The sequence below is a fragment of the Lissotriton helveticus genome, chromosome 7 (genome assembly GCF_964261635.1).
Source record: "Lissotriton helveticus chromosome 7, aLisHel1.1, whole genome shotgun sequence".
NCBI classification, from domain to species: Eukaryota; Metazoa; Chordata; class Amphibia; order Caudata; family Salamandridae; genus Lissotriton; species Lissotriton helveticus.
This window is the reverse complement of record NC_136068.1, coordinates 1,788,907,779-1,788,928,051: the sequence shown is the minus strand read 5'-3', so window position 1 is coordinate 1,788,928,051 and position 20,273 is coordinate 1,788,907,779. Positions and strand designations below refer to the sequence as shown.

Here is a 20,273-nt window from a genome sequence, read left to right as displayed (position 1 = left end):
GGCATTTTTCCTGGGACTAAGCTGCATGGTCACGTCATGCTGCTCATTTATGGCCCCCCTCCAAAAAACTAGAGTGTCAAACAAAATGGCTGACCAACTCTGACTTATGGGTCATAAGAAGTGCAAACGATGCTTTTTCAACAACTAAAAACTGGGCAAATATTTAAAAAACTTACAAACACAGATAAAAGCATTTCATATTCATGCTTTCCAGCGTTTCTCCTTACAGTCATGAATGGCAGCGCACTGGGCGACACAGTGCTTCACAAAGTTTCTTTATTCATTTGCCGTTCATAGTACCTATCAAAGATGACTTTGGTCAGAGTTCTCTTCAGCTGGCATTAACCCAGGCCTAGTGACATCAGTGATAATGGGTGGGGGACGGCAGGCAATAGGGCTTGAGAGGCAGAAGAATAGCTTGTTTACAGCGAGTTGCTACTTTTTAACGCAATGCAAATTTGTATTGTTATTCTATATATTACCTTACAGGGTTTCAATTCCTATTGGTCCCAGTTACATGTATTTCTAGGATTTTTGTGAGTAGAATTGTCCCACATGTTTCCAAAGTTTTCACTCTTTTTCATTACTCAGATGAAACCCTTTTTCCGCTTTCAGTTGAAGTACCATAAACAATAAAAGGCAATCTGCACTGTATTGCAGTATCAGAGGCATACCACCAGCCGTTGTCCGTGCAGGTAACAGCAGTGGGGCAGTGGGGCGGTGGGGTGGTGGGGCCGGGTGGGGGGTATTTTGACAGACGATGCTGAGTTAAAATGTATTATTTCTTTAATTTTCCCACGGCATCATCCTTTGAAATTCCCTCAACCTGCACGGACAGCTGCTGCATACCACCACACACTCTTATTATACGCAACCTCGCCCTCAAGCTCCCGCCTGTGCAATATTGCATATACACCGTATGTTTGTGCCAGCATAGAGGCGCACGTGCGTGCTCACACACACCCATACATGTACACACACACACACACACACACACACACACAAAGAGGTGTAACAGAGGCTCACACAGCCCCTGCAGAGTGGGGGCACCCCAAGGTTTCTTGTTTTTGAGGGCACCCCCTCATTGTCTAAGCCACGCCACGGCATGCCTTGCAGAATGCGTGCAATGGCATGGAACAAGAAATAGTTAAACGCTCGGGAAAGCCACACTGCCTTTTCCAAGCAGCATTGGCGGCTGGTGCATAGAGGGCGCAAGAGCGGCACAACACTAGTACTACGGGCAGAGGGGCAGATGTATCAACAATCTCTTTTGCGAGTCCTTAATTGCGATTTTTTGAGAATCACAATTTCGGAATCGCAAAATGGGATGTATGTACATTTTTGCGATAAAGTAGCGATTTCTTAAAAATCGCAGAAAAATTTGCGAATTTTCTACGATTCCTTAATTAGCGAATTTTGAAAATTAAGAAATCGCAAAAACTGGAAAATGCAATGCAGGAACAGCCTGATGACATCACAACCAGGAAGTTTCATTGATTGCTTGCACCTGCTTGCCTGAGCCACACCCAGTGGCAGTTGGAAGACTGTAGTGAGGCAGAGCAGACCTGTTTGGAGAGCAATAGAGTCCCAAAAGGCACAGGAGGAAATGTCAGCTGAAAAGAGGAAAAGGAAGCAAAAATTATCTGAAAAGGAGCAAGAAATCCTCATTGAAGAAATGGTTTGCAACCATGAGGTTCTATTTGGCAAGAAAGCACTAAAAGTTCCTGAATCTAGGAAATGGAAAATCTGGTTGGAGATCCAGGAAAAAGTAAATTCTAAAAAGTACCACTTGTTCCACCGATGAAATAAAGAAGAGATGGTATGACATGCGACTAAGATCCAAAGAGAGGCTTCCAGAAAGGATTAAAGATGCGAATAAAACAGGTGGTGGTACTTCATCTGCAGACCAACCGACACCCCATGAGGAATTAATTTAATCCACCCTGCTTCCAGAGAGTGTGAGTGGAGTGGCTAACATTGATAGCTCTGACCCTACAGCAACTACACAAGGTAAGATGCTTGCAAAGAAGTCCATAGAATGTGTGTAATGAATGTGTGTGTGTCCTGTGCTTATACTCAGTTTGAGAAAGGTAGTAATCTAGTGAGATTGTTAAACCTGTAGCAAGCAATGCATGATGGGAGTTGTAGTGCAATAATGATTGTCACACTTATCATCATAGAAACACATGAGTTGGTTACAATTAATAATGAAGGATATAAAAACAGTGTAGTACAAGTTATTGTCATCAATGAAAACAATTTATTTGTTAGAAACACAAACTCATTTATCACACTCTACATACACAGAACAATCAAGGGAATTCAGGGCAGAAAGTGAGTTGGATAATTCACCTCCACATGTTACCACTGATACAGAAGAAGGAGGCACTGATGCCACTGCCCTCAATCAAAATATACACAGAAAGCGCAGACATGTTGCTCCTCTGCCAGCAATGGAAGATGATGATATTGTAGATGGAGGTACAGTACCCAGTGAGACTGACACACTGTTCCCTCAAGACTCACAAGACCAACCACAAATACCAAGGAGACCACGGTCATTCCGGTTGGAGACATGTAGGAGCAGCAGTGGGCCAATTGAAGGAGGCACTGTTTTTGCTGGCCTTGAGCAGGATATGCTTCATGTACAGCGCCTGCAACACAAGGCCCTCAGGTCAATCAATAGGCAGCTATTGAAATCAAATAAAAATCAAGAAGTCATGGCTGCATCAATTGAAAAACTCTGCCTGACCCTCGCGCAAACAGAAAGTGCTCGCAACAGGGCTGCACAGACAGCACATGTGAGGATGCTTAGTTACACAAAGGCAATTAACAGGCTTTGTGCTGTCACTAGCAATTTCACCAGGCGCAGCATTAACATGCAGCGTGAAATGAGCGACTGCACACGTGAAATGGCTAAGAGTTTGGACAAAATGACCTCTGTGTTAGAAATCATGCAAACATCAAACTCTAGGGCAAGCGCTCTCCTTGGCTCAGATGATAGTGAGGACACCTCCAGTAGGAGCAGTAGGAACCCCACTCCAACAACCCAAGTGACACAACGCAGAAGTGGAAGGCGTGCTAGTACAGGACCAGAACAAGAAGCAATGAAATCACAGGAGCAACCTGCTTCAAGCCGCCAGCGCAAGAAATAACATTTGAAATAGCAACTTATTCTGCATAACTGCATTGTGGAAGCTGTCTTTATGTTCCACGTATGGCTATTTTCATTTCCCTCATTTGAAATTTATGATTTTTACACAATGCACTATGGTTTGTCTGTTGTGGATTAAAGCAACAATTGTAAACATGAGTCTGTAGTTTGGCTTTTCTTACCTAAAAATAATTTTGTGTAATCTCTGTCCTTCTTTGACGGCCAGCAATTGCTCCAACTCCTGCTACAGCCATTCTAGGTGGAGGTATGTCATCAACAGAAACCCCCCCTCAGTTATTTCATCCCACTTAAAGCCCTGGTAATGCTACCTACCTCCTTCTCAAAATGTGAACACCTTACACCACCCACACTATTTTATTCGACAATTGCCTAATATTCAGAGTTCTCCCACAAAAGTAGCCAATAGAAACTTCAGAACTGAACAATAGGCCCACTTTGTTCCCAAGACAAAAAGTTGTTTAAAAAACTATTTTTGCTTTCTGCGTTTACTGTCTATGCCTGTGGTGGTTACAGTTAAAAATTGTAGTTTTAGCCTGCCTGTAATTGCATATTTTATCACCTGTGTTGTGTTTTAAATTTGTGGTTTTCCCTGCCCATGATTGCCTCCATTTGGTGTGTTGAATTGTGGGATTTGCAGTCCAACCTCTGTAGTGTGTCCCTCTCCTTCCTTGGTGACAATTCTGTTTTCCATCCAAATTTCTCCTTTGCTCTGTGCTTAGACCTGTATGTTAGAGTAGTGCACTCCCAGCCACCATTTTGTGTTCACAAGCCAGTGAAATCAGCCCCCCTGCCCCACCCCAGCAACAGGGATTTTTTCTACATCAGAGGGTGCTTCTGAGAGCTGTTTAAACTGTTTTGTTAGATTTCAAGTTAGTGAGGCCCTTACCTGCTGAAGTCCAAAGTGTGGATTGAGCCTGTCTGTCTCCTAGAAGATTCTGAACAGGAGAAGCAGCTTCCAACTCCCTGGCCAGCAGGCCTTGTCTGGGGTAGCTGGGACCTTATGTGGTCTGCTAGTGGTTGGTACATGTCTACACTGATTGGTGGTTGTGTCTGGTGTTTCTGTTGGATTGGGGTTGTTGTCCTCATTGGTTGAGTGTTTGATGGTTCTGATTGGTTTCTGGGTCTTTGATTCGGCCGTTGTAGGTTTGGGACTAGGGTTGAGGTTGGGATTTCTGGTGGAAGTAGGGACTGGGGCTTCCTATGTTGTTGGTTTTTGGGAGTGGGGTGGGCCTGGGGCTAGGGTTGGACCTTTGATTGAGGTTGACGATTGGGGCGTCTGGTGTGATTGGCTGCTGGGCTGGGTGTGGGATTTGGAATGGGGTTGGGATTTCTATTGGAAGTGGGGACTGGGGCTACCTGTGCCATTGGTTGCGTGGACTTGTTTTGGGACTACTGGTAGAGCTGGGACCTTTACTGGATGTAGAGATCAGGTTTTTTTTTAACTGATTGGGTGCTTGGACTGGGGCTAAGATTGGCTGTGGGGTCCTGGTCTCCTATTGGTTCCTAGATTTTGGAGCTGGTGTTGGGGCTGGGGTTTCCATTGGCTGAGGTGGTCACCTGATTGCTGAGGCGATAGAAGGGCCAGGCTTAGGGCGTCTCGGCCCGGGTATTGAGGCTAAGGGCAGGGAGGACAAGGGCAGTTTCCTGTTTGAGCCTGTTCGGGACTAGGGATAGAAATGCTGCCCTTTTTCTCATTTAGCAATACCCAGCCCACACCATCCATATCCACAAACAGAGCAACACACTCACACCAAATGTACACCACGCACAACACTATGCACAGATTAATATACCAGCCTGCACTACAAACCCAACCAAACCACATCTACACACCCTACTATCCCAACTACCACACATATCCACCATCACCTACAAACAGTACACAACTCTATCCAATACCACTAACAATACACTCATCACTAACACAAAACCAATCAACACCATACATAACTGCATCCCATTCAGACACACTCTCCCTGCTGTAATTACACCTAACAGACCTTCCATCAGTTGTCCTACAAACACCCTCCTCTCCCTTCTACCATAAGAACACTAACGCACAACACACACACTGCACACACAACGACACTTTGCAACTCTTGCAACACATATACTTTCAAAGTAGTTGTGGATCTACGTATTTGTCACTTTCTTCTAGTTTAGCATTTCCAATGCACTGCCCTGTTTCTCAGCCTATACTTCGGTCAATATATCTTCTAGCCCAACCTTCTGACTCACCTCAAACTTCTTCTACTACTCCTTCCAATGCACTACCCTATCTCTCATCCTATACATCTATCGGTATGTCCTCTACATCCACTCTCTCATTTATCCCAGGCCCCACGCCACTACTGTGATTGCCGGGATGGGCCTTTCTGGACTCTCTCCTACTCTGCCCCTCCTTGTATCGTCTGACACCTCTTTTGCTGTGCCGATTCCCTAAGACAAACCTTTCTAAACTCTTTCCTCTGAGTCCTCCCCTCCAAAAGTCCTTTTTACTCATCCAAAAGCCTCCTCCTATTGATAACACCTAAAAAAAAATAAAAAAATCGTTCACTCTTTTATCCCTCCACTATCCGTTTCAATCGAAATTAACAGACTAACATGTTCACTTCTCAAATTCCATATTAAACTAAACTGATATACTACCCAAATAACTGAGTAACATATCCTTCATATTTTTTTGGTCCTTTGTGGGTTCCGGAGTGGCGTGCTGCTCACCGGAAAAGCGATTCAACACCCATCAGGGGTAACAAGTGCTACATGAATGTAAATCTTTTTTCCCCTTTTATCCCTCCGCTATCCTTCTCACTCCAAGTAACTGACTAATATCCACCACTGAAATTACTTCATATTTCACCATGTTAATTCACCACTAATCCTTTGTAGGCTTCCTGAATAGCGTGTGTCAACAAGCGCTATATATATATACAAACCTTTGTCCTCCTCTATCCTTCTGCTATTATTCCAAATCCAAATAACTGACTAACCTATCCACTACTTAAAATGTACTTGCATGTTTCGCTATACTAATTCAACATTAATCCTCTATGAGTCCCGGAGTAGCGTGCTACTCGCCAAAAAAGCGCTTTGACGCCTCGTCAGGGGTGGTAAGCGCTATATAAATGCAATTACAATACACTACAATACAACATTGTGGCATGCAGTCCTTTATAATACATAATACATCGTTCCTATGTTCCCTCCTCCCCACACAGAGCTCGGCATGTGTTCCCCCCTGGACTCCTTGCTGGAGTGGAGCATGTGTTACCTGAAACTACACACGTCCACACCCTGGTGCTGCTGCCTCATTCCAGCAGATCACATTAGTAGGCCGCAGGGTCGCTGTGAGCACCTGAGCCTGTCTCCCCCAAGCCTTGGCTTCTCCCTGGGCCCTTTGTTGCCTTGAACAGCTGCTTTAGTTTTTCCGCTGCTGTAAAAAGGGAAATGTGCTGCTGTTCCTGCCGCCGAGTCCTGACATTGGTACCTCACAACTCGTGCCTTTGACGGACTAAGTTCAGAGACTCGAGGCTCTCCTAGCAGCATCATGGAAACCAGAACAAAGCAGAACAAGTGGGTAGGGTAAACAGCAAGGAGTGCACAGCGTGGGTGGGGATGGTAGCAAACGTGAGGGCAGGGGGAAGCGACACAGAGGGCGTGGGGCAGAGGCAACGCAACACTGGCAACAGAGAGCAACATGCAGCAGGCAGGGAACAGGCACACGGGCATCAAAAATACATGGTGGGAGAAGCACATTAGGGTGGATACAACATGGAGGGTGGCAGGAGAGAAGAACACTGGCAACAAAGTCAACTCATGGTAAGCAGTAGGTGGGCTCTAACTCTATAAGCTTAAAACTGGCCTTTCACAAACACCACTGGCGCTGTCTGGTAGGCAATACCTAAAAAGCAGCATGGAAGCCTTTTACCTAATTCAATAGGATTACTCGACCAAGAAGAGTACACAATGTGTGCAGTCTTTGCCCTGCAGCCAGCTGTCAGACGATACTGGTTAGCAAAAAAAAAAAAGTGCGAAAAACTTTGGCAATTTTTCCTGAACATATTCTAATCTGGAGTGCAGGACTTTCTAGGTTGACTTAAGCAGCTGCCATGGAGAAAAAAATCTGCTTGATCTAATATGGCATTTGCGAAAGCTACAAATTTTTTTTTCTTTTCTTGTTAGTTACTGATCCTAGTTGGATTGGTACCTAAAAAAAGAATAAAAAGTGAGAGGGGATGTGAAAGCATCCACGGGAGTGAAATCAAGATGGGAGCGGGCAGGGACAGGTGGAAGCAACATGAAGGAGGGCACCGAAGCAACACGGGTCTCATAAGAAATGGCCGGACTGGGAACGCAAGCCAGCCCAGGGAATTGAGCAGGACTGGCTTGTGGGGAGCGGGAGGGGGTGTTGGTGGGGGCTCTGTACGAAGACAAAACAGCAGCTTTGGATACAGGGGGCCAATAGTGCAGCTATGCAGTAAAACCGGCTCCCAGTGACAACAAGCACAAACACGCGCACCTCGCACGGTGAGGGGGAGAGGCGGGGGGTGGGCGCGATTCACTCGTGGGAGTGATAATTGCTGCCAGATGGTGGCGCGCCCCTGCGAGTGAATCTCCTGACATGCATGCTTTGTCATTGAAGGCAATGGAACGCGTGCACGTGCTTGGCTGAAAATCCAAAGCAACGGGAAGGCGAGACCTAAAAATTAACACTCTTTGAAGTGCAGAGTGACTCTGCACTTCAAAGAGTGTTAGTGTTTATATAGCGGGAACTCAGAGAAGGAGCGCTTGTATGTTTTTTCCTTCCTGAATCTTCGAGGTTTCAGCAGAAGATTCTTTGTGCCTCTAGTGTTTCTGATACCCCCAGAGATTGTCAGTTTCTGAGCGAGGTAGCCGGGTGAGTTTAGGTGTACCGCCTTGTGTGTCATGCAGGCGATTTTCAGATGTATTCTGGCTTCAAAAGGCAGCCAGTTCAGGGATTTCAAGTCGGGGGTAATATGGGAGTGCTTTTTTGACCCAGTGATGAGTCTCGCTGCAGCATTCAGAGAAGCTCTTAGTGGTGCGGTAGTAGTTAGGGGGAGTCCGCAGAGGGCGGTGCTGCCGTATTCAATACGTGGGATGACTAGCGCTTGTACTGCTGTTTGGAAGTCTTTGGCTGGGAGGTAGGGTTTAAGTTTCCTCAGAGTATTGATCTGGAAGTTCGCTCCCTTTGTTGCCTTGCTGATATGTTGCTGCATGTTGAGGTTGGTGTCAAGTGTTATGCCTAAGGATTTTGCTGAATCCACTATGGTCGGTTGGACATTGAGTGCTGTTAGGTGCTTAAGCCATGTTTGTGTGGTAGATATTTTCGTGGGAGGTGAGATCAGAAGGAACTCAGTCTTCATAGCGTTGAGTTTGAGGTGGTTATCAGCCAACCAAGATTGGGTGCTTCTGATCGTTGAGTTCAGACGCAAGATGTCTTTGGGGGATTGTAGCTTGAGATATAGCTGAGTGTCATCGGCGTACATGTGAAAGTTTACGTTGGATGCATGTAGCAGGGAGGTGAGAGGTTCCATGACTAGGTTGAACAAAGTTGGGGATAGAGAGGATCCTTGGGGGACGCCTAGCGTTACAGGTATTGGCGAGGACATCAGGTTATTGCTCTTGAATTTCTGCGACCTGTTGTGAAGAAAGGAAGTGAACCACTTGAGGACAGTTCCAGATAAACCCATTCTTGTGTTTAGTAGTTCTAGTAGATTCTCATGTTTAACGGTGTCGAATGCTGAAGAGAGATCTAGTAGGATGAGGAGGCAGGTGTCGTTTTGGTCTAGCATTTGAAGTGCGTCGTCAATTATGTGAGTCATGGCAGTTTCTGTGCTGTGTCCTGCTCGGAAGCCTGACTGGTGGGTGTTGAGGAGATCAAATTGCTCAATGTGTTTAGTCAATTGTAGTTGTGCGCATTTTTCCAACAGTTTGGCGAGAGTAGGAATATTGGTGATGGGACGGTAATTGTTGAGATCAGAGGGGTCAGCTGTGGGGTTTTTTAGTAGAGGTGTGACCTGACCAACTTTGAGGGAGTCAGGTATGCTTCCTTGTTGGAGAGAGCTGTTGATAATTTTAGTCCAGAGAGGGAGAAGCAAAGGGGTAAAGTCTTTTACTGCGGAGGCAGGGAGGGGGTCCGTGAGGTGATTGGAAGGTTTCAGGGTGCTGAGCAGTTTGCCAATTTCTTCTTCCGAGTATGTGCCGAAGGTTGACCATGTAGCATTGTTTTTTGGTTCAGTGGGTGCTAGGCATTGGGGTTTGGAGTAGAGGCTTGCGTCCATGAGGAGATCGTTTTTTATTTTGTCAGTTTTTTGGATGAAGAAAGCAGCGAAGTCTTCACAGGAGGGTGCCTCATGCCCAGTGTTGAGCGGTTGGGGTTGTTCCTTGGATTGTGTTCTGATTAGCTCAAACAGTTTTCTTGGGCGGTTTTTTGCTTGGTCGAGTTGGAGGCTGAAGAAGATTTTGAGCGTTTTATTTTCCTGAAGTAGGCGTTTCTCTTTTTCTTCAGCTCTTTTAGGTGCATTGCAGAGGGAGCTGATCTCCAGGTACGCTCTGCCATTCGCATGTCTCGTCTATCCTCATTGAGACTCCCGTCATACCATGGTTTGGAGATTTTAGTAGAGACTCTTTTCAGCTCCATAGGAGCAGCCTCATTGATTATAGAGGTCATAGTGTTGAGGTAGTGGTCCGTCAGAGTTTGTACGTCTGTAACGCCTGTCGGAGGCAGTAGGAGGTTGCAACTGTTGGGGGGCAAAGAGCCTGGGTTGAGCTTTTTCAAGTCTCTTTTCCAGACTTTGGGCTTGGAGAGTTGAGCCGGGTTAACTTTGACTTTTTCATTGATAAAAAATGTGACAATATGATGATCTGACCAGTCACAGGGTTGGATGGACTCAAGTTGGATAGAGTCCTCTTTGGAGATGATCAGGTCGAGGGTAGAACCTTTCTCGTGGGTCGGGCTGTTGCATATTTGGGTGAGGTTAAGGGCATCGAGGAAATTTTTTAAACTATTTACCACTGCGTCGTTGCGATCGTTCCAGTGGAGGTTGAAGTCACCAAGGTATATTTGGGTGAGTTGCCATCCGGAATTAGTTGAGATCAACTCCATTATTTCTTGGGAGAAGGTTAAGTTGTCCCTGGGTGGGTGGTAAATGCTGTGGAGCGAGCATATCGGCTTGCCCTCACTAATAATGTCAAGGCATATGTATTCCCAGGATGTTGGGGATGTTAGGGAGGAGGAATTGACTTTTTGAACAGAGAGGTTGTTCCTGTAGATGCATGCGATTCCACCACCTATTTTGCCTGTTCTGTCGAGCCTGATAATGTGGTAGTCGGGAGGAACCAAGATGTCCATTATAGGTATGCTTTTCGAGGTGTGTGGCAGAGCAGTGCAGAGCTTCAGAAACATAACTATTCTTGTAGATAGAAATCAAATTCTTTCTACAAGAAAAGTTATGTTTCTGAAGCTCGGCCCTGCTCTGCTTGCACACACCTCTGAAAAGCATAAATCCTCCGTGCCAGCTGTTACAAGTTTTCAGGCACAGGGAGATTACAGATTGTGCCCACAATAACAAGCTGCTGAACTGGGGTTGGATTCATACTTTGTTCCCCAGTTGCATATTCAGCAGCTTTAGCTAGGTCACATCTTCTGTAAAGTGTAAAGTTTTCAAGATGATTCAGATTGCAGGGTGCTTTACAGCCACGGCCCGTGGAGGGAGTTGCGGTGGGGCACCGTCCACCTTTTCTTTATGCTCTAATTCCACAATAGAGCAGGCCTACACCAACTGGAAACAAAGTACGTCAAATTCCTTTTCTAATATCCTTTCACATTGTAAAGCCCCAGCTGCAGCATTTCGTAGCGTGCCCTGCATCGCAAAATGCGATGCAGCGCGCACTACGAAATTCGTTTTATTAATTAAATTGTTTACTTACCTCCAATTATCCATATTTGGTTTTTTTGGCACCCCCCACCCTGCCCCTCCCTCACCCCGCCTCTCTTCCCCACCACAACTTCCTCCACATGCTGCAGCTGGGGCTTTACAATGTAAAAGGAAATTAGAAAAGGAATTTGACGTACTTTGTTTCCAGTTGGTGTAGGCCTGCTCTATTGTGGAATTAGAGCATAAAGAAAAGGTGGACGGTGGACTAGCCAAGCAGATCAGAGTGACGGGGCAGATAGGGTTCTACAAGCACTCAGGTTAACCGGATGTGTAGTAGGTACATAAACTCTCAATCTGTTTTGGAGCAGAAGGCCCTGATACAGGATTGGCACTTTCACAATTGCTTTATTAATGTTCTTTCTTTCTTTCTCAAATTTGATTGAAAATGCACCATTTGCCTACTCTTCTAAAAACATTTTTTATGGGAGTGGAACCCGAACCCTCTTAAGTCACGCTCACCACAGTGCGCTCCACCACAAGTTTTATGCCTCACCAATGGAAAATCTCACCAGCCGCCACTGCCAAGCAGGCCCCTGCAGTGTGGGGCACCCACTAAAAGGGTCCATACTGAGCCCAAGACCGATGAATATCCATGTGATCTGGGAGACACCAGGCTCCCTCATCACATTCTGCAGGGGGCCACTGCAGGCACATGCGCACACACACACTGCGAGGGAAGCGTGTACTACTAATACTATCTGCTGGAACAAGTCTGTGGCTGTGAAGGAAATGTACACTTTCTGTGGGTGTAAGGAAACACCCTCTGTTACTGCATGTGTTGCACTCTTCTCTGTGTGTGTGAGGGAACCTTGCATTCCTGCACCTGCTCTGTGCTTGTTACTTGTTGCGTGGGCCCTTGCCTTGTTACTGCTATGTACCACCTGTGTGATTTTTCATTGAAACAGGAAAAATTCATTGTCACTATACAAGAGCCAGAAGGATGAGCTCTGTCAGTGATTGCTTTAATTATGCACTTGACCCATTGATGAACTACAATCACTTATTCTCCTTATAAAGAGAACCTATTGGCATACCAGAAATGTGCCAGTGCATTCTCCCCTTTTGTGCATATATTTCTTTGCCAGAGCAATATATTATCTATATGATTGCTGGCTCAATTGATGTGCTAATGGGCATGTGAGAGTCTGAATGATTCATCATTTTACCCACTCGCTTATCCACATAGGATCTTGATTAGCAAGGCCAGACCTAATGACTTTCACAATCCTTGTTTATTTTACTTTAAGCCCCGATTAGGAGCACATTTGTTTCCCCGCCAACTCCATTTTTCACTTCTTCCACCACAGTGTACCTCAGGATTTGCTCTACGTGTTGCTCCTGCTGCCAATGATGCCTTCTGCGTTTTAATTATTAAATGTTTTTATTCTTATTTACAAGAGTCCGGCATCCAAAATGTGCCATGGGGCCACTCGCTTCATATTTGTTTTTCATTTCCCATGCAATCTTTACATTTTTTTAAAAGACATTTGAATTGACCATTCTCACATGTCTTTTCACCATAATGGTAAATTAAAAAATGCCAACCGTAGATCATTACCGTTGTGCATGCAGATGTCCTGATGCACAAGTGATCACCTGTAATGAGGCACCCATGCATGATCGTCACCAAACGTGTGCCATATGTTGCAACCTTAGAATGGGTTTTCGTTAGGATTTCAATATTAGTCTATTAGACCTGGTACCATTGTCGTGAGTTTCCCTTCCATTTTTCACTGTGGTCTCCTCTGTTTTTTATATGTTTTCGCTGGTTTACGTCCTTTGGGCACTGAGTCATTGCTATTCAGTGCCACAATGCAAGTGCTCCCTATTGTAAAGTGTTGTAATGGATTAGTGACTGCATGATTGGCTTGTTTGATTTACTTGTCAGACCCTAGTACAGTGCACCCTGTGTGCTCAGAGCCTGTAGATCAAATGCTGCTAGTGGGCTTGCCACCCACAGTAGCAGCTTGTAAAGTGTGTCTCAGGCCTGCCATTGCAGAGCCTGTGTGCAGTCTAGTACTGCCATGTCAATTTAGTAAGTTCACCCACTTACCAGTCCCTAAACTTTGCCTTTTCTACATGTTAGCCACCCCTAAGGTAGGCCAAATGGCAGGGTGCATTGTAAGTAAAATGTAGGACATGCCCTGGTGTGTGTGGCATGTCCTGATAGTGAATTAGAAGCCAATTTTGTTTTTCACTATTGCAAGGCTACCTGTCCCCAAAGGCCAGAATGGGCAGTTTGATTATAACATCTTATAATCCTAACCGACCCAGGGAAAATGGTAGAAAAACAAATTTAGTATACCTGAACTCAGAATGTTAAAATACATCTTTTAGTGGAGGTGATGTTTACTTTTATAAAGTAGGTATTTTCTTACCTAACCATCCAGCCTGCCTCTGCTAGGTTGTGTATTGCATGACTGGTTTGTGAATGACAGGAGGGCTTGGGCTCCAGCAGTCTGATGAGTGAGGGCTGGGCTGAATAGGACCGTAGCTGAATAGAGAGTAGGGGGAGGAGATTTCCTTTCAGCTACCTAGGCCAGGTCTGCTTTCAACAATGCTCTCTCCACCTCCTGCCTGGAAGCTGCACCAGTGAAGACAGAACTGGTTTTGGCCAGATACAGACACTCTCTGCCTTCAGAGAACAACAAAATTAGTAGTATACATATTGGGGCCCAGACCCCAAGACTTTAGATCACTTCTGGGAATCAAGAAAAACCTTTGCCAAGGTGAGGAACCAAAATAAGCTGATTGAGTTGACTGCCCCTGTGTCAGTGTGCTATTTTCTGGGGTTTGCCGGCAGTGGTTACTTATTTGCCAAGGAAAGGAGAAGGAACTTTTATTGAACTTTCATTATCTTGAAGAAGAATCTCCAAGTGCTTGAACTGTGCTTGTTTCCTGTTGAAGTCTCAGGGATACAAGACTTCACCACCAGCATCGTCATTACACTGTCACATCGCATCAAAGATGCCATCTTATCGCATCGCACCAGATCATCCCATCGTATTGAGGCGCCATCTTGTCGCATCGCAACCGGAACGCAATACGAGATCGACGCATCACCTCCTCTCTGGTAAGGAACAGACGCATTGCCTACTTTGCGCAAGCACTGAGGAACAGACGCATAGCATCCCTCGAAGCAAGGAACCGACGCATCGCTCTCCCTGTGAACCTTTTATTTATCTTGCGTTACCCATCCAAAGGTACTTTGTGAGAAACGTGTCACATTTACCATCATCTTTCAACCATCTAAAAGTTATTTTTGTAATACTGTATTGTGGATTTTTTTCATTTGGGTCTTGTGTTAAGTCTATATAAAGAATACTTTTTTTTAATAAAACAAGTGTAGTGTCCATCTGTAGTGTTTTCACTGTATTACTCTATGTGTTCACAAATGCTTAACACACTGCCTCTGAGATAAGCCTTCCTGCTCGTGCCAAGCTACAACAGGGTTGAGCAGGGTTTATTTTAGGAGTGTACCCCCTTACCCTGACTTGAAGCAAGGGTCCCTATTGGGACAAAAGTGCAAACCATTGCCAACTAGAGACTCCCAGCTCTAACATGGTGATATTTACGAAAAGCATAAGCACAACCAACAGCTTGGCCTTTCAGAGACAAGACGTATTAGCTTTGGCAAGGCTTATTCTATTTTCTCGGCTATTCTATTTTATGCGTCTTTGACTGTTTGCCTCTTTTTTCACTCTTTTTTCACCCATCCATTGTTTCTTCTGTCTCTGGCTACCACTATGTCACTACTTTAGACACAGGTACTTACCCTGTCCAGATAGCTCTGAGCTAGTCAAGCAGGCGGTGGAGGCCCCTGAGCACATAACTGAGGTCCCGCTGCAGGTGGTGCTGCTCCTTGCAGTACAGCTGTTGCAGTTAAGGGTCTTACCTAAGTGACAGCAACAAAGAAAGTCATTGACATATCCTGCAAGGCCGGTGTAATGCCAGGGAAATGGGTTGTTTATTCCACAAACAAAGGTGTTTCCAAGATACTGAGAAACCCCAATTACTCACTGCATTAAAATGAAAGTAGATCACAAGTATACAAAGCCACAAGTGGCACAATTTAATAAGGTGCAAGAGAAAAGACTGAAAGAAGAACGTGATACTAAGTAACAAACATTATTATCTCTAATCACAGCCTAATTTCGGTACAAAATGATACCTATAGACCAGTGGGATTGCGACATTGGAGTACCTCTTTTAGAAGTTCTGTCAATTAGTATGGCAAAAAAATCCATACAACTTTTACAGATGAAGTCTTTCATGTAGGCTCCTCCCCTACAATCTCCTCTTCAGTACATTTCAATGAAAGACTGAACAATGCATGCGTGGCCTTATGAAATGTATTTATGGGTTTTAAATTATATTGGGTTTGATGCAGCAGAGAGTATGGCAAACCTTAAGTGAGAAATGTCGATGTCAGACATGGCTTGTATTAGTTATTTTTGGCCTTTTAAAACAATATGGTCCACAGAAAATACTAAGGGTCTGATTTAGATTTCAGCTGATGGGTCACTCCGTTATAAATGTGACAGATATTCCATTCTCCATATCAACCGTGCCAGTAATCCTTGTCCACAAATCTCTAAAATGAGTCCCAAATATCATGGGGTATGAAGAGCGAGTTTGGTGGGTAGTATTCTCCGCCACAAACATGGAGTACCCTGTCCGCGAAACTAATGAGCTGCCCAATGTATTGAGAGTCGGTCACAGTATAATTGCTCCCATGTCATTGCCCCAGCTACCATCCCCATCAGACACTCTAAACTGATAGCCCAACAAAGTTGGGGCAGTCGGTGTGGGTACATCAGACTGTCTCCCAACATTTTCTGTTTGGGACTGCCACAGAAAGCCTGGTGATCTCGAACAGAAAAAAAATAAAAATTACCCCCACAGCCTGAGAGAAAACATACTGAGGTCATTAGCTTTACTTTTTCAATAATAACTTCCTGTTCTTGGAAAACAAAAAAGTTTGATTATTGACTGCCTGAAACATGGCAGCCACTCATCGAATGTTCAGTGTCTTCTGTGGAGCTGTGATGGTCATTAATTTTAAGGCATAGAGATTTCTGCAAGGCCAGCCGAGATGTTAAAATAGGGTGGGTGGTAGCTCAGCCTGAGTGGCAGAGAAAAAGACCATAGCCACACTGATGAACGATGGGCTAATTGCCTTAGTCTAAATATTGTTTACAAAGGTATTGCCCCATTGGGTGTAGATTTCCTGTTATTTACACCAATGGGCAATAGTTTTATAAACAATATTTAGGACAACATGATTGTTGGACTTGGCCCTTGTTGCAGGGTCATCCCTAAACGTTTTGCCTTTCTCCTAGCCTTTTTTTCTGACATGGCATTGGTGGTTTTAGGACTCTGGGCACTTTAGCACTGCTGTTCAGTGCAAAGTGCGTGTGCTCTCTGTGTTAAATATGGTAGGATTGGTCTACAACTGTTTGGCCTATTTATTTTACGTGTCAGTACCTTGTAATGTGGGATCCCATATATCCAGGGCTACTAGTGGACTTGCAGCGCTGATTGTGCCAGCCACCAAAGTAGCCGTTCAAATATATCTCAGGCCTCTGCCATGGAAGGGCCTGTGCGCGCAGTGTTACTGCTGCTGTGACATGGCACCTAAAGTGTGTGACATGTCCGTGACCCCCCTTTTACTGCATATCAGTCACCCCTAAGGTAGGCCCTAGCTAGCCCTATGGGCAGTGGTTATTGTAGGTAAAATATAGGACTTGTACCTTAAGTGTGTGACATGTCCTGGTAGTGACAAACAGTCATTTTGGTTTCTCACTACCGTGGAGCTCCCTCCCATATGAATGCATTAGGGATTCCCTGATAAGTGTTTCAGTGGTAATTCCTGATATGAGAGGAGCAGCGTGGTCAAGTTTGGTATGTTTGAAATAGTAAAAATAAATGCTACACAATGGGGTGCGCAGATTTAATATGGCTATTTTAGAAATGCCACTTTTAGAAGTTGGCATTTCTGTGTGCTATGTGTCTGCCTGCCTGATGTGAATTGCATGTCTGGCCTGTGAATGACAGGGTCTGGGAGGTGTGTGTGGCTCCAGGAGGGGCAGGGTGAGTCAGCACTAGGCTGAATGGGACATCTGCATGGGGAGTAATGGGTTCCGAATAATCCCCTGATTCTGAATAGGACTGTGCCCAGCCTGGACAATGCTGGCTCCGCCCCCTGTGGTGTGTTTGATCACCTAGCCCCCACCTGACACAGGGGAAGAGGTGCTTGGAAAACAAAGTGCTCAAATCCCACCTGAACCAGTTGCATCTGGTTCCCCTATGCCCTGTACTGCAGACAAAGAGATAGTGTAATATAAATATAGGGGTTGTGACACCATGTTCTGTGCTTGTGCTTGTGCTTGTTCCTGTACCTGCGGGGCGTGCTGCTGCCGGGTCCCAGGAGGAACCGCCATGAGGGCTTGCCTCCCGGGGCCCAGCATTGCTCCTTCATCTCTAAGGACTTTTTGGGGCATCTTGCGCCCTGTGACCGCTTTATTTTAGTTTTCCAAAAGAAAAGGATCACGAGGGCTCCGCAGCTCTAAGCTGCGAACTTTCCAGAGGGAATCCTGATGTAGGGATTCCCCCTAATGGAGGGGAGAGAAACGGGAGCCCACACTGCATTTTGCCTGCTTAGCGGGAGCCCACCCCGCACTGGTGCTTTATGTACGGCGGGTGCCTAGCCCGCTCTCTGTTCACAAAGGAAATCACCGCCGCAGCTTAGGGAAGAGGAGCGCCAAAGGAGGAAGTCAGGCAACCTTGTCTGGACATGGGCGTGTCCTGCCGTGGAGACAGGAAGTCGCTTTAGGCAGCAGAGGTGGCTCCCTTGAGCTGGTGGGTGCCCAGGGTGAAGAGCGAGGAAGGCGGCGTGGTGAGCAGGGCTCCTGTGATCACGAGAGAGCCCCACTTGCTTCAGAGTCCTCGAGGAGGGGGGATATCCAGACACCGCCGAGCCTGCCCCTGCCCTGCCGCACTGGAGGAGAGAAGAGGAGACGGAGTCTGCAAGCAGCAGCCCAGTGAGTGAGGCCCCCACAAGACTTTTGTCAACGCCTACAGTGCGCCCCCCTTTGTTTTTGAGCCACACGAGAGAGCAACGACCAAGAGCCCGGTGAGTGGGGCTGCCTTCCAGCTTTGTTGGTGCCAAGGTTTGCACCAAGGGTGACCTGGTGAATGGGGCACTTTGATTGATAGAGTCCTGACATAGGGGACTTTGTAGGAGTCCCTGAACGGGGCTCCCCAGGCTCAAAGAGTGCCAGTTCCTTATGGGGCCCATTGGTAGGCCTCATTTGTTGAAGAGGGCATTTCCAAGTTCTGTTCCCAGGAGTGGGACCAGAAGGGCACATTGGTGCCAGGGCTAATTTGTACACAGCTGCCCCGCTTGACAATGGGCAGCTGCAACGTGTTGGGCCTCAGGGCTCTCCGGGAACAATCTGTGCTCATGCCTAGTTTTCCTCATCAAAGCTGCACGGTAATTAGTGGCAGCTGCAACATTTAGGCTGACATTTCTTTGGGGGCATTTTTAGTGAGACAGGAGTGAGGTACACTCCTCTGCCCCGGCGCAATTCTGCACTTGCTAATTCTGCTGCATTGGCAGCCGCCATGACATTTGGGACATGGGGCATTTGAGTCCTCTGAGAAGGCGCGTTGGCCAGGGGGACAGTTATGCTGATAGGGCGCCAGGCCGTAATGTGATTGTGATCGCATAATTTGATTTTTATAATGTAATTTATGCACCCTGATCGATGCCTCTAATGATGTTTATGGTTATGAGGTCATTGCATACTGTGTGTATGCTGGTAAGGCCGAGTACGTAATGTGTTCAAGCTAGTGTGGTTATGCTAAATGTCACACTATGATCTTTTAGGATGGTGTCTAATGCTAATGTGATAATGCTTAGGTCATCATGGTACCATTGGTTACTGGTTGTGTTTTGCATTTACTTACCTGTTCTGATGGTTCTGACAGTGGCCCGCTTGGCCTGGTCCTGTATTTAATCCCCTGTGAATATTGCCAGTGCCAGTTGGCACAGTGTAAATGTGTGATTGTGTTTCTAACGTGTTTCAGATAATACAAAGGCTATTTTTTATGTACCCTTGTGTGGAGTTTCTTTTATAGTGTGCCTAGTGTGTTGCTGCTATGTGTGTGTGTTGCGCAAATGCTTTACAAATTGCCTCTGGGATAAGACTGACTGCTCGTGCCAAGCTAACAAGGGGGTGAGCAGGGGTTATCATCAGTGTGTAACTCCCTTGTCCTGACTAGAGTGGTGGTTTCTGCCTGGCTTTGGCACAAACCTGAGCCAACCAGAAATCCCATTTCTAACATTGATTGTCAGATCGTGAAGATTAAAGCCAACATTCCTACAGTGCCTCAACCCCGTCCCACTTGTCCCTCCATCTGTCCCTCGTTCTCTTTCGCTCTTTTCCCTCCCATCTCCACCGATTTATTTTTAAAACTTTTGGTCAAAATCAAGTCCGGCTCTCCCGTGGATTGCGCGCCTGCATGCATTCTTAAAACTCTCTTCACCAACTGTCCTGCTCCCCCTCTTGCTCTTCTTAATTCCTCTTTGGCTCTCGGATCTGTCCCCTCTTCCTTTAAATCCACTATAGTCCTCCCTATTCTAAAAAAAAAACGGTCTTGATCCCTCTCTTCCTTCCAATTTCCGTCCCATTTCTCTTCTTCCCTACCTCGGCAAGATCCTTGAAGCTCATGTTACTTCCTGCCTCTCCACTTATATAGAGGAGAACGGCCTCCTTGCATCCCATCAGGCGGGATTCCGCCCGGGCCACTCCACGGAGATGGTGGTCCTCGCAGTCTTGGACGAGCTCAAGGGGAAGGCCGACTCTAACCTCCCTCAAGCCCTGGTCCTTCTCGATCTGTCCGCTGCGTTTGACACGGTTGACCATTCCATCCTTCTCGACCGTGTCAGTGCAGCGGGCATTCGGGGCGCGGACTTTTCCTGGCTGGCGTTCTTCCTTCGGGATAGGTCCCAAGCAGTTCATCTCCCCGGTTTCTCTGCTCCTCTTCGCCCAGTCACTTGTGGCGTTCCCCAAGGTTCCTCTCTTTCCCCCCTCCTTTTCAATCTTTATATTCACCCTCTCATCACCTCTCTCCTT

General features: G+C 46.1%; 1 protein-coding gene across 1 annotated transcript in view; it reads right to left on the bottom strand.

Annotated features, from left to right (window-relative positions):
* The window catches only part of LOC144769716 (uncharacterized), a 105,378-nt gene that overhangs the window by 31,706 nt on the left and 53,399 nt on the right, over positions 1 to 20,273 (bottom strand). Inside the window, exon 3 of the mRNA XM_078653898.1 lies at positions 14,909 to 15,028. Coding sequence (XP_078510024.1) covers positions 14,909 to 15,028 — 120 coding nt within the window. The remainder of the gene's footprint in view (positions 1 to 14,908; positions 15,029 to 20,273) is intronic.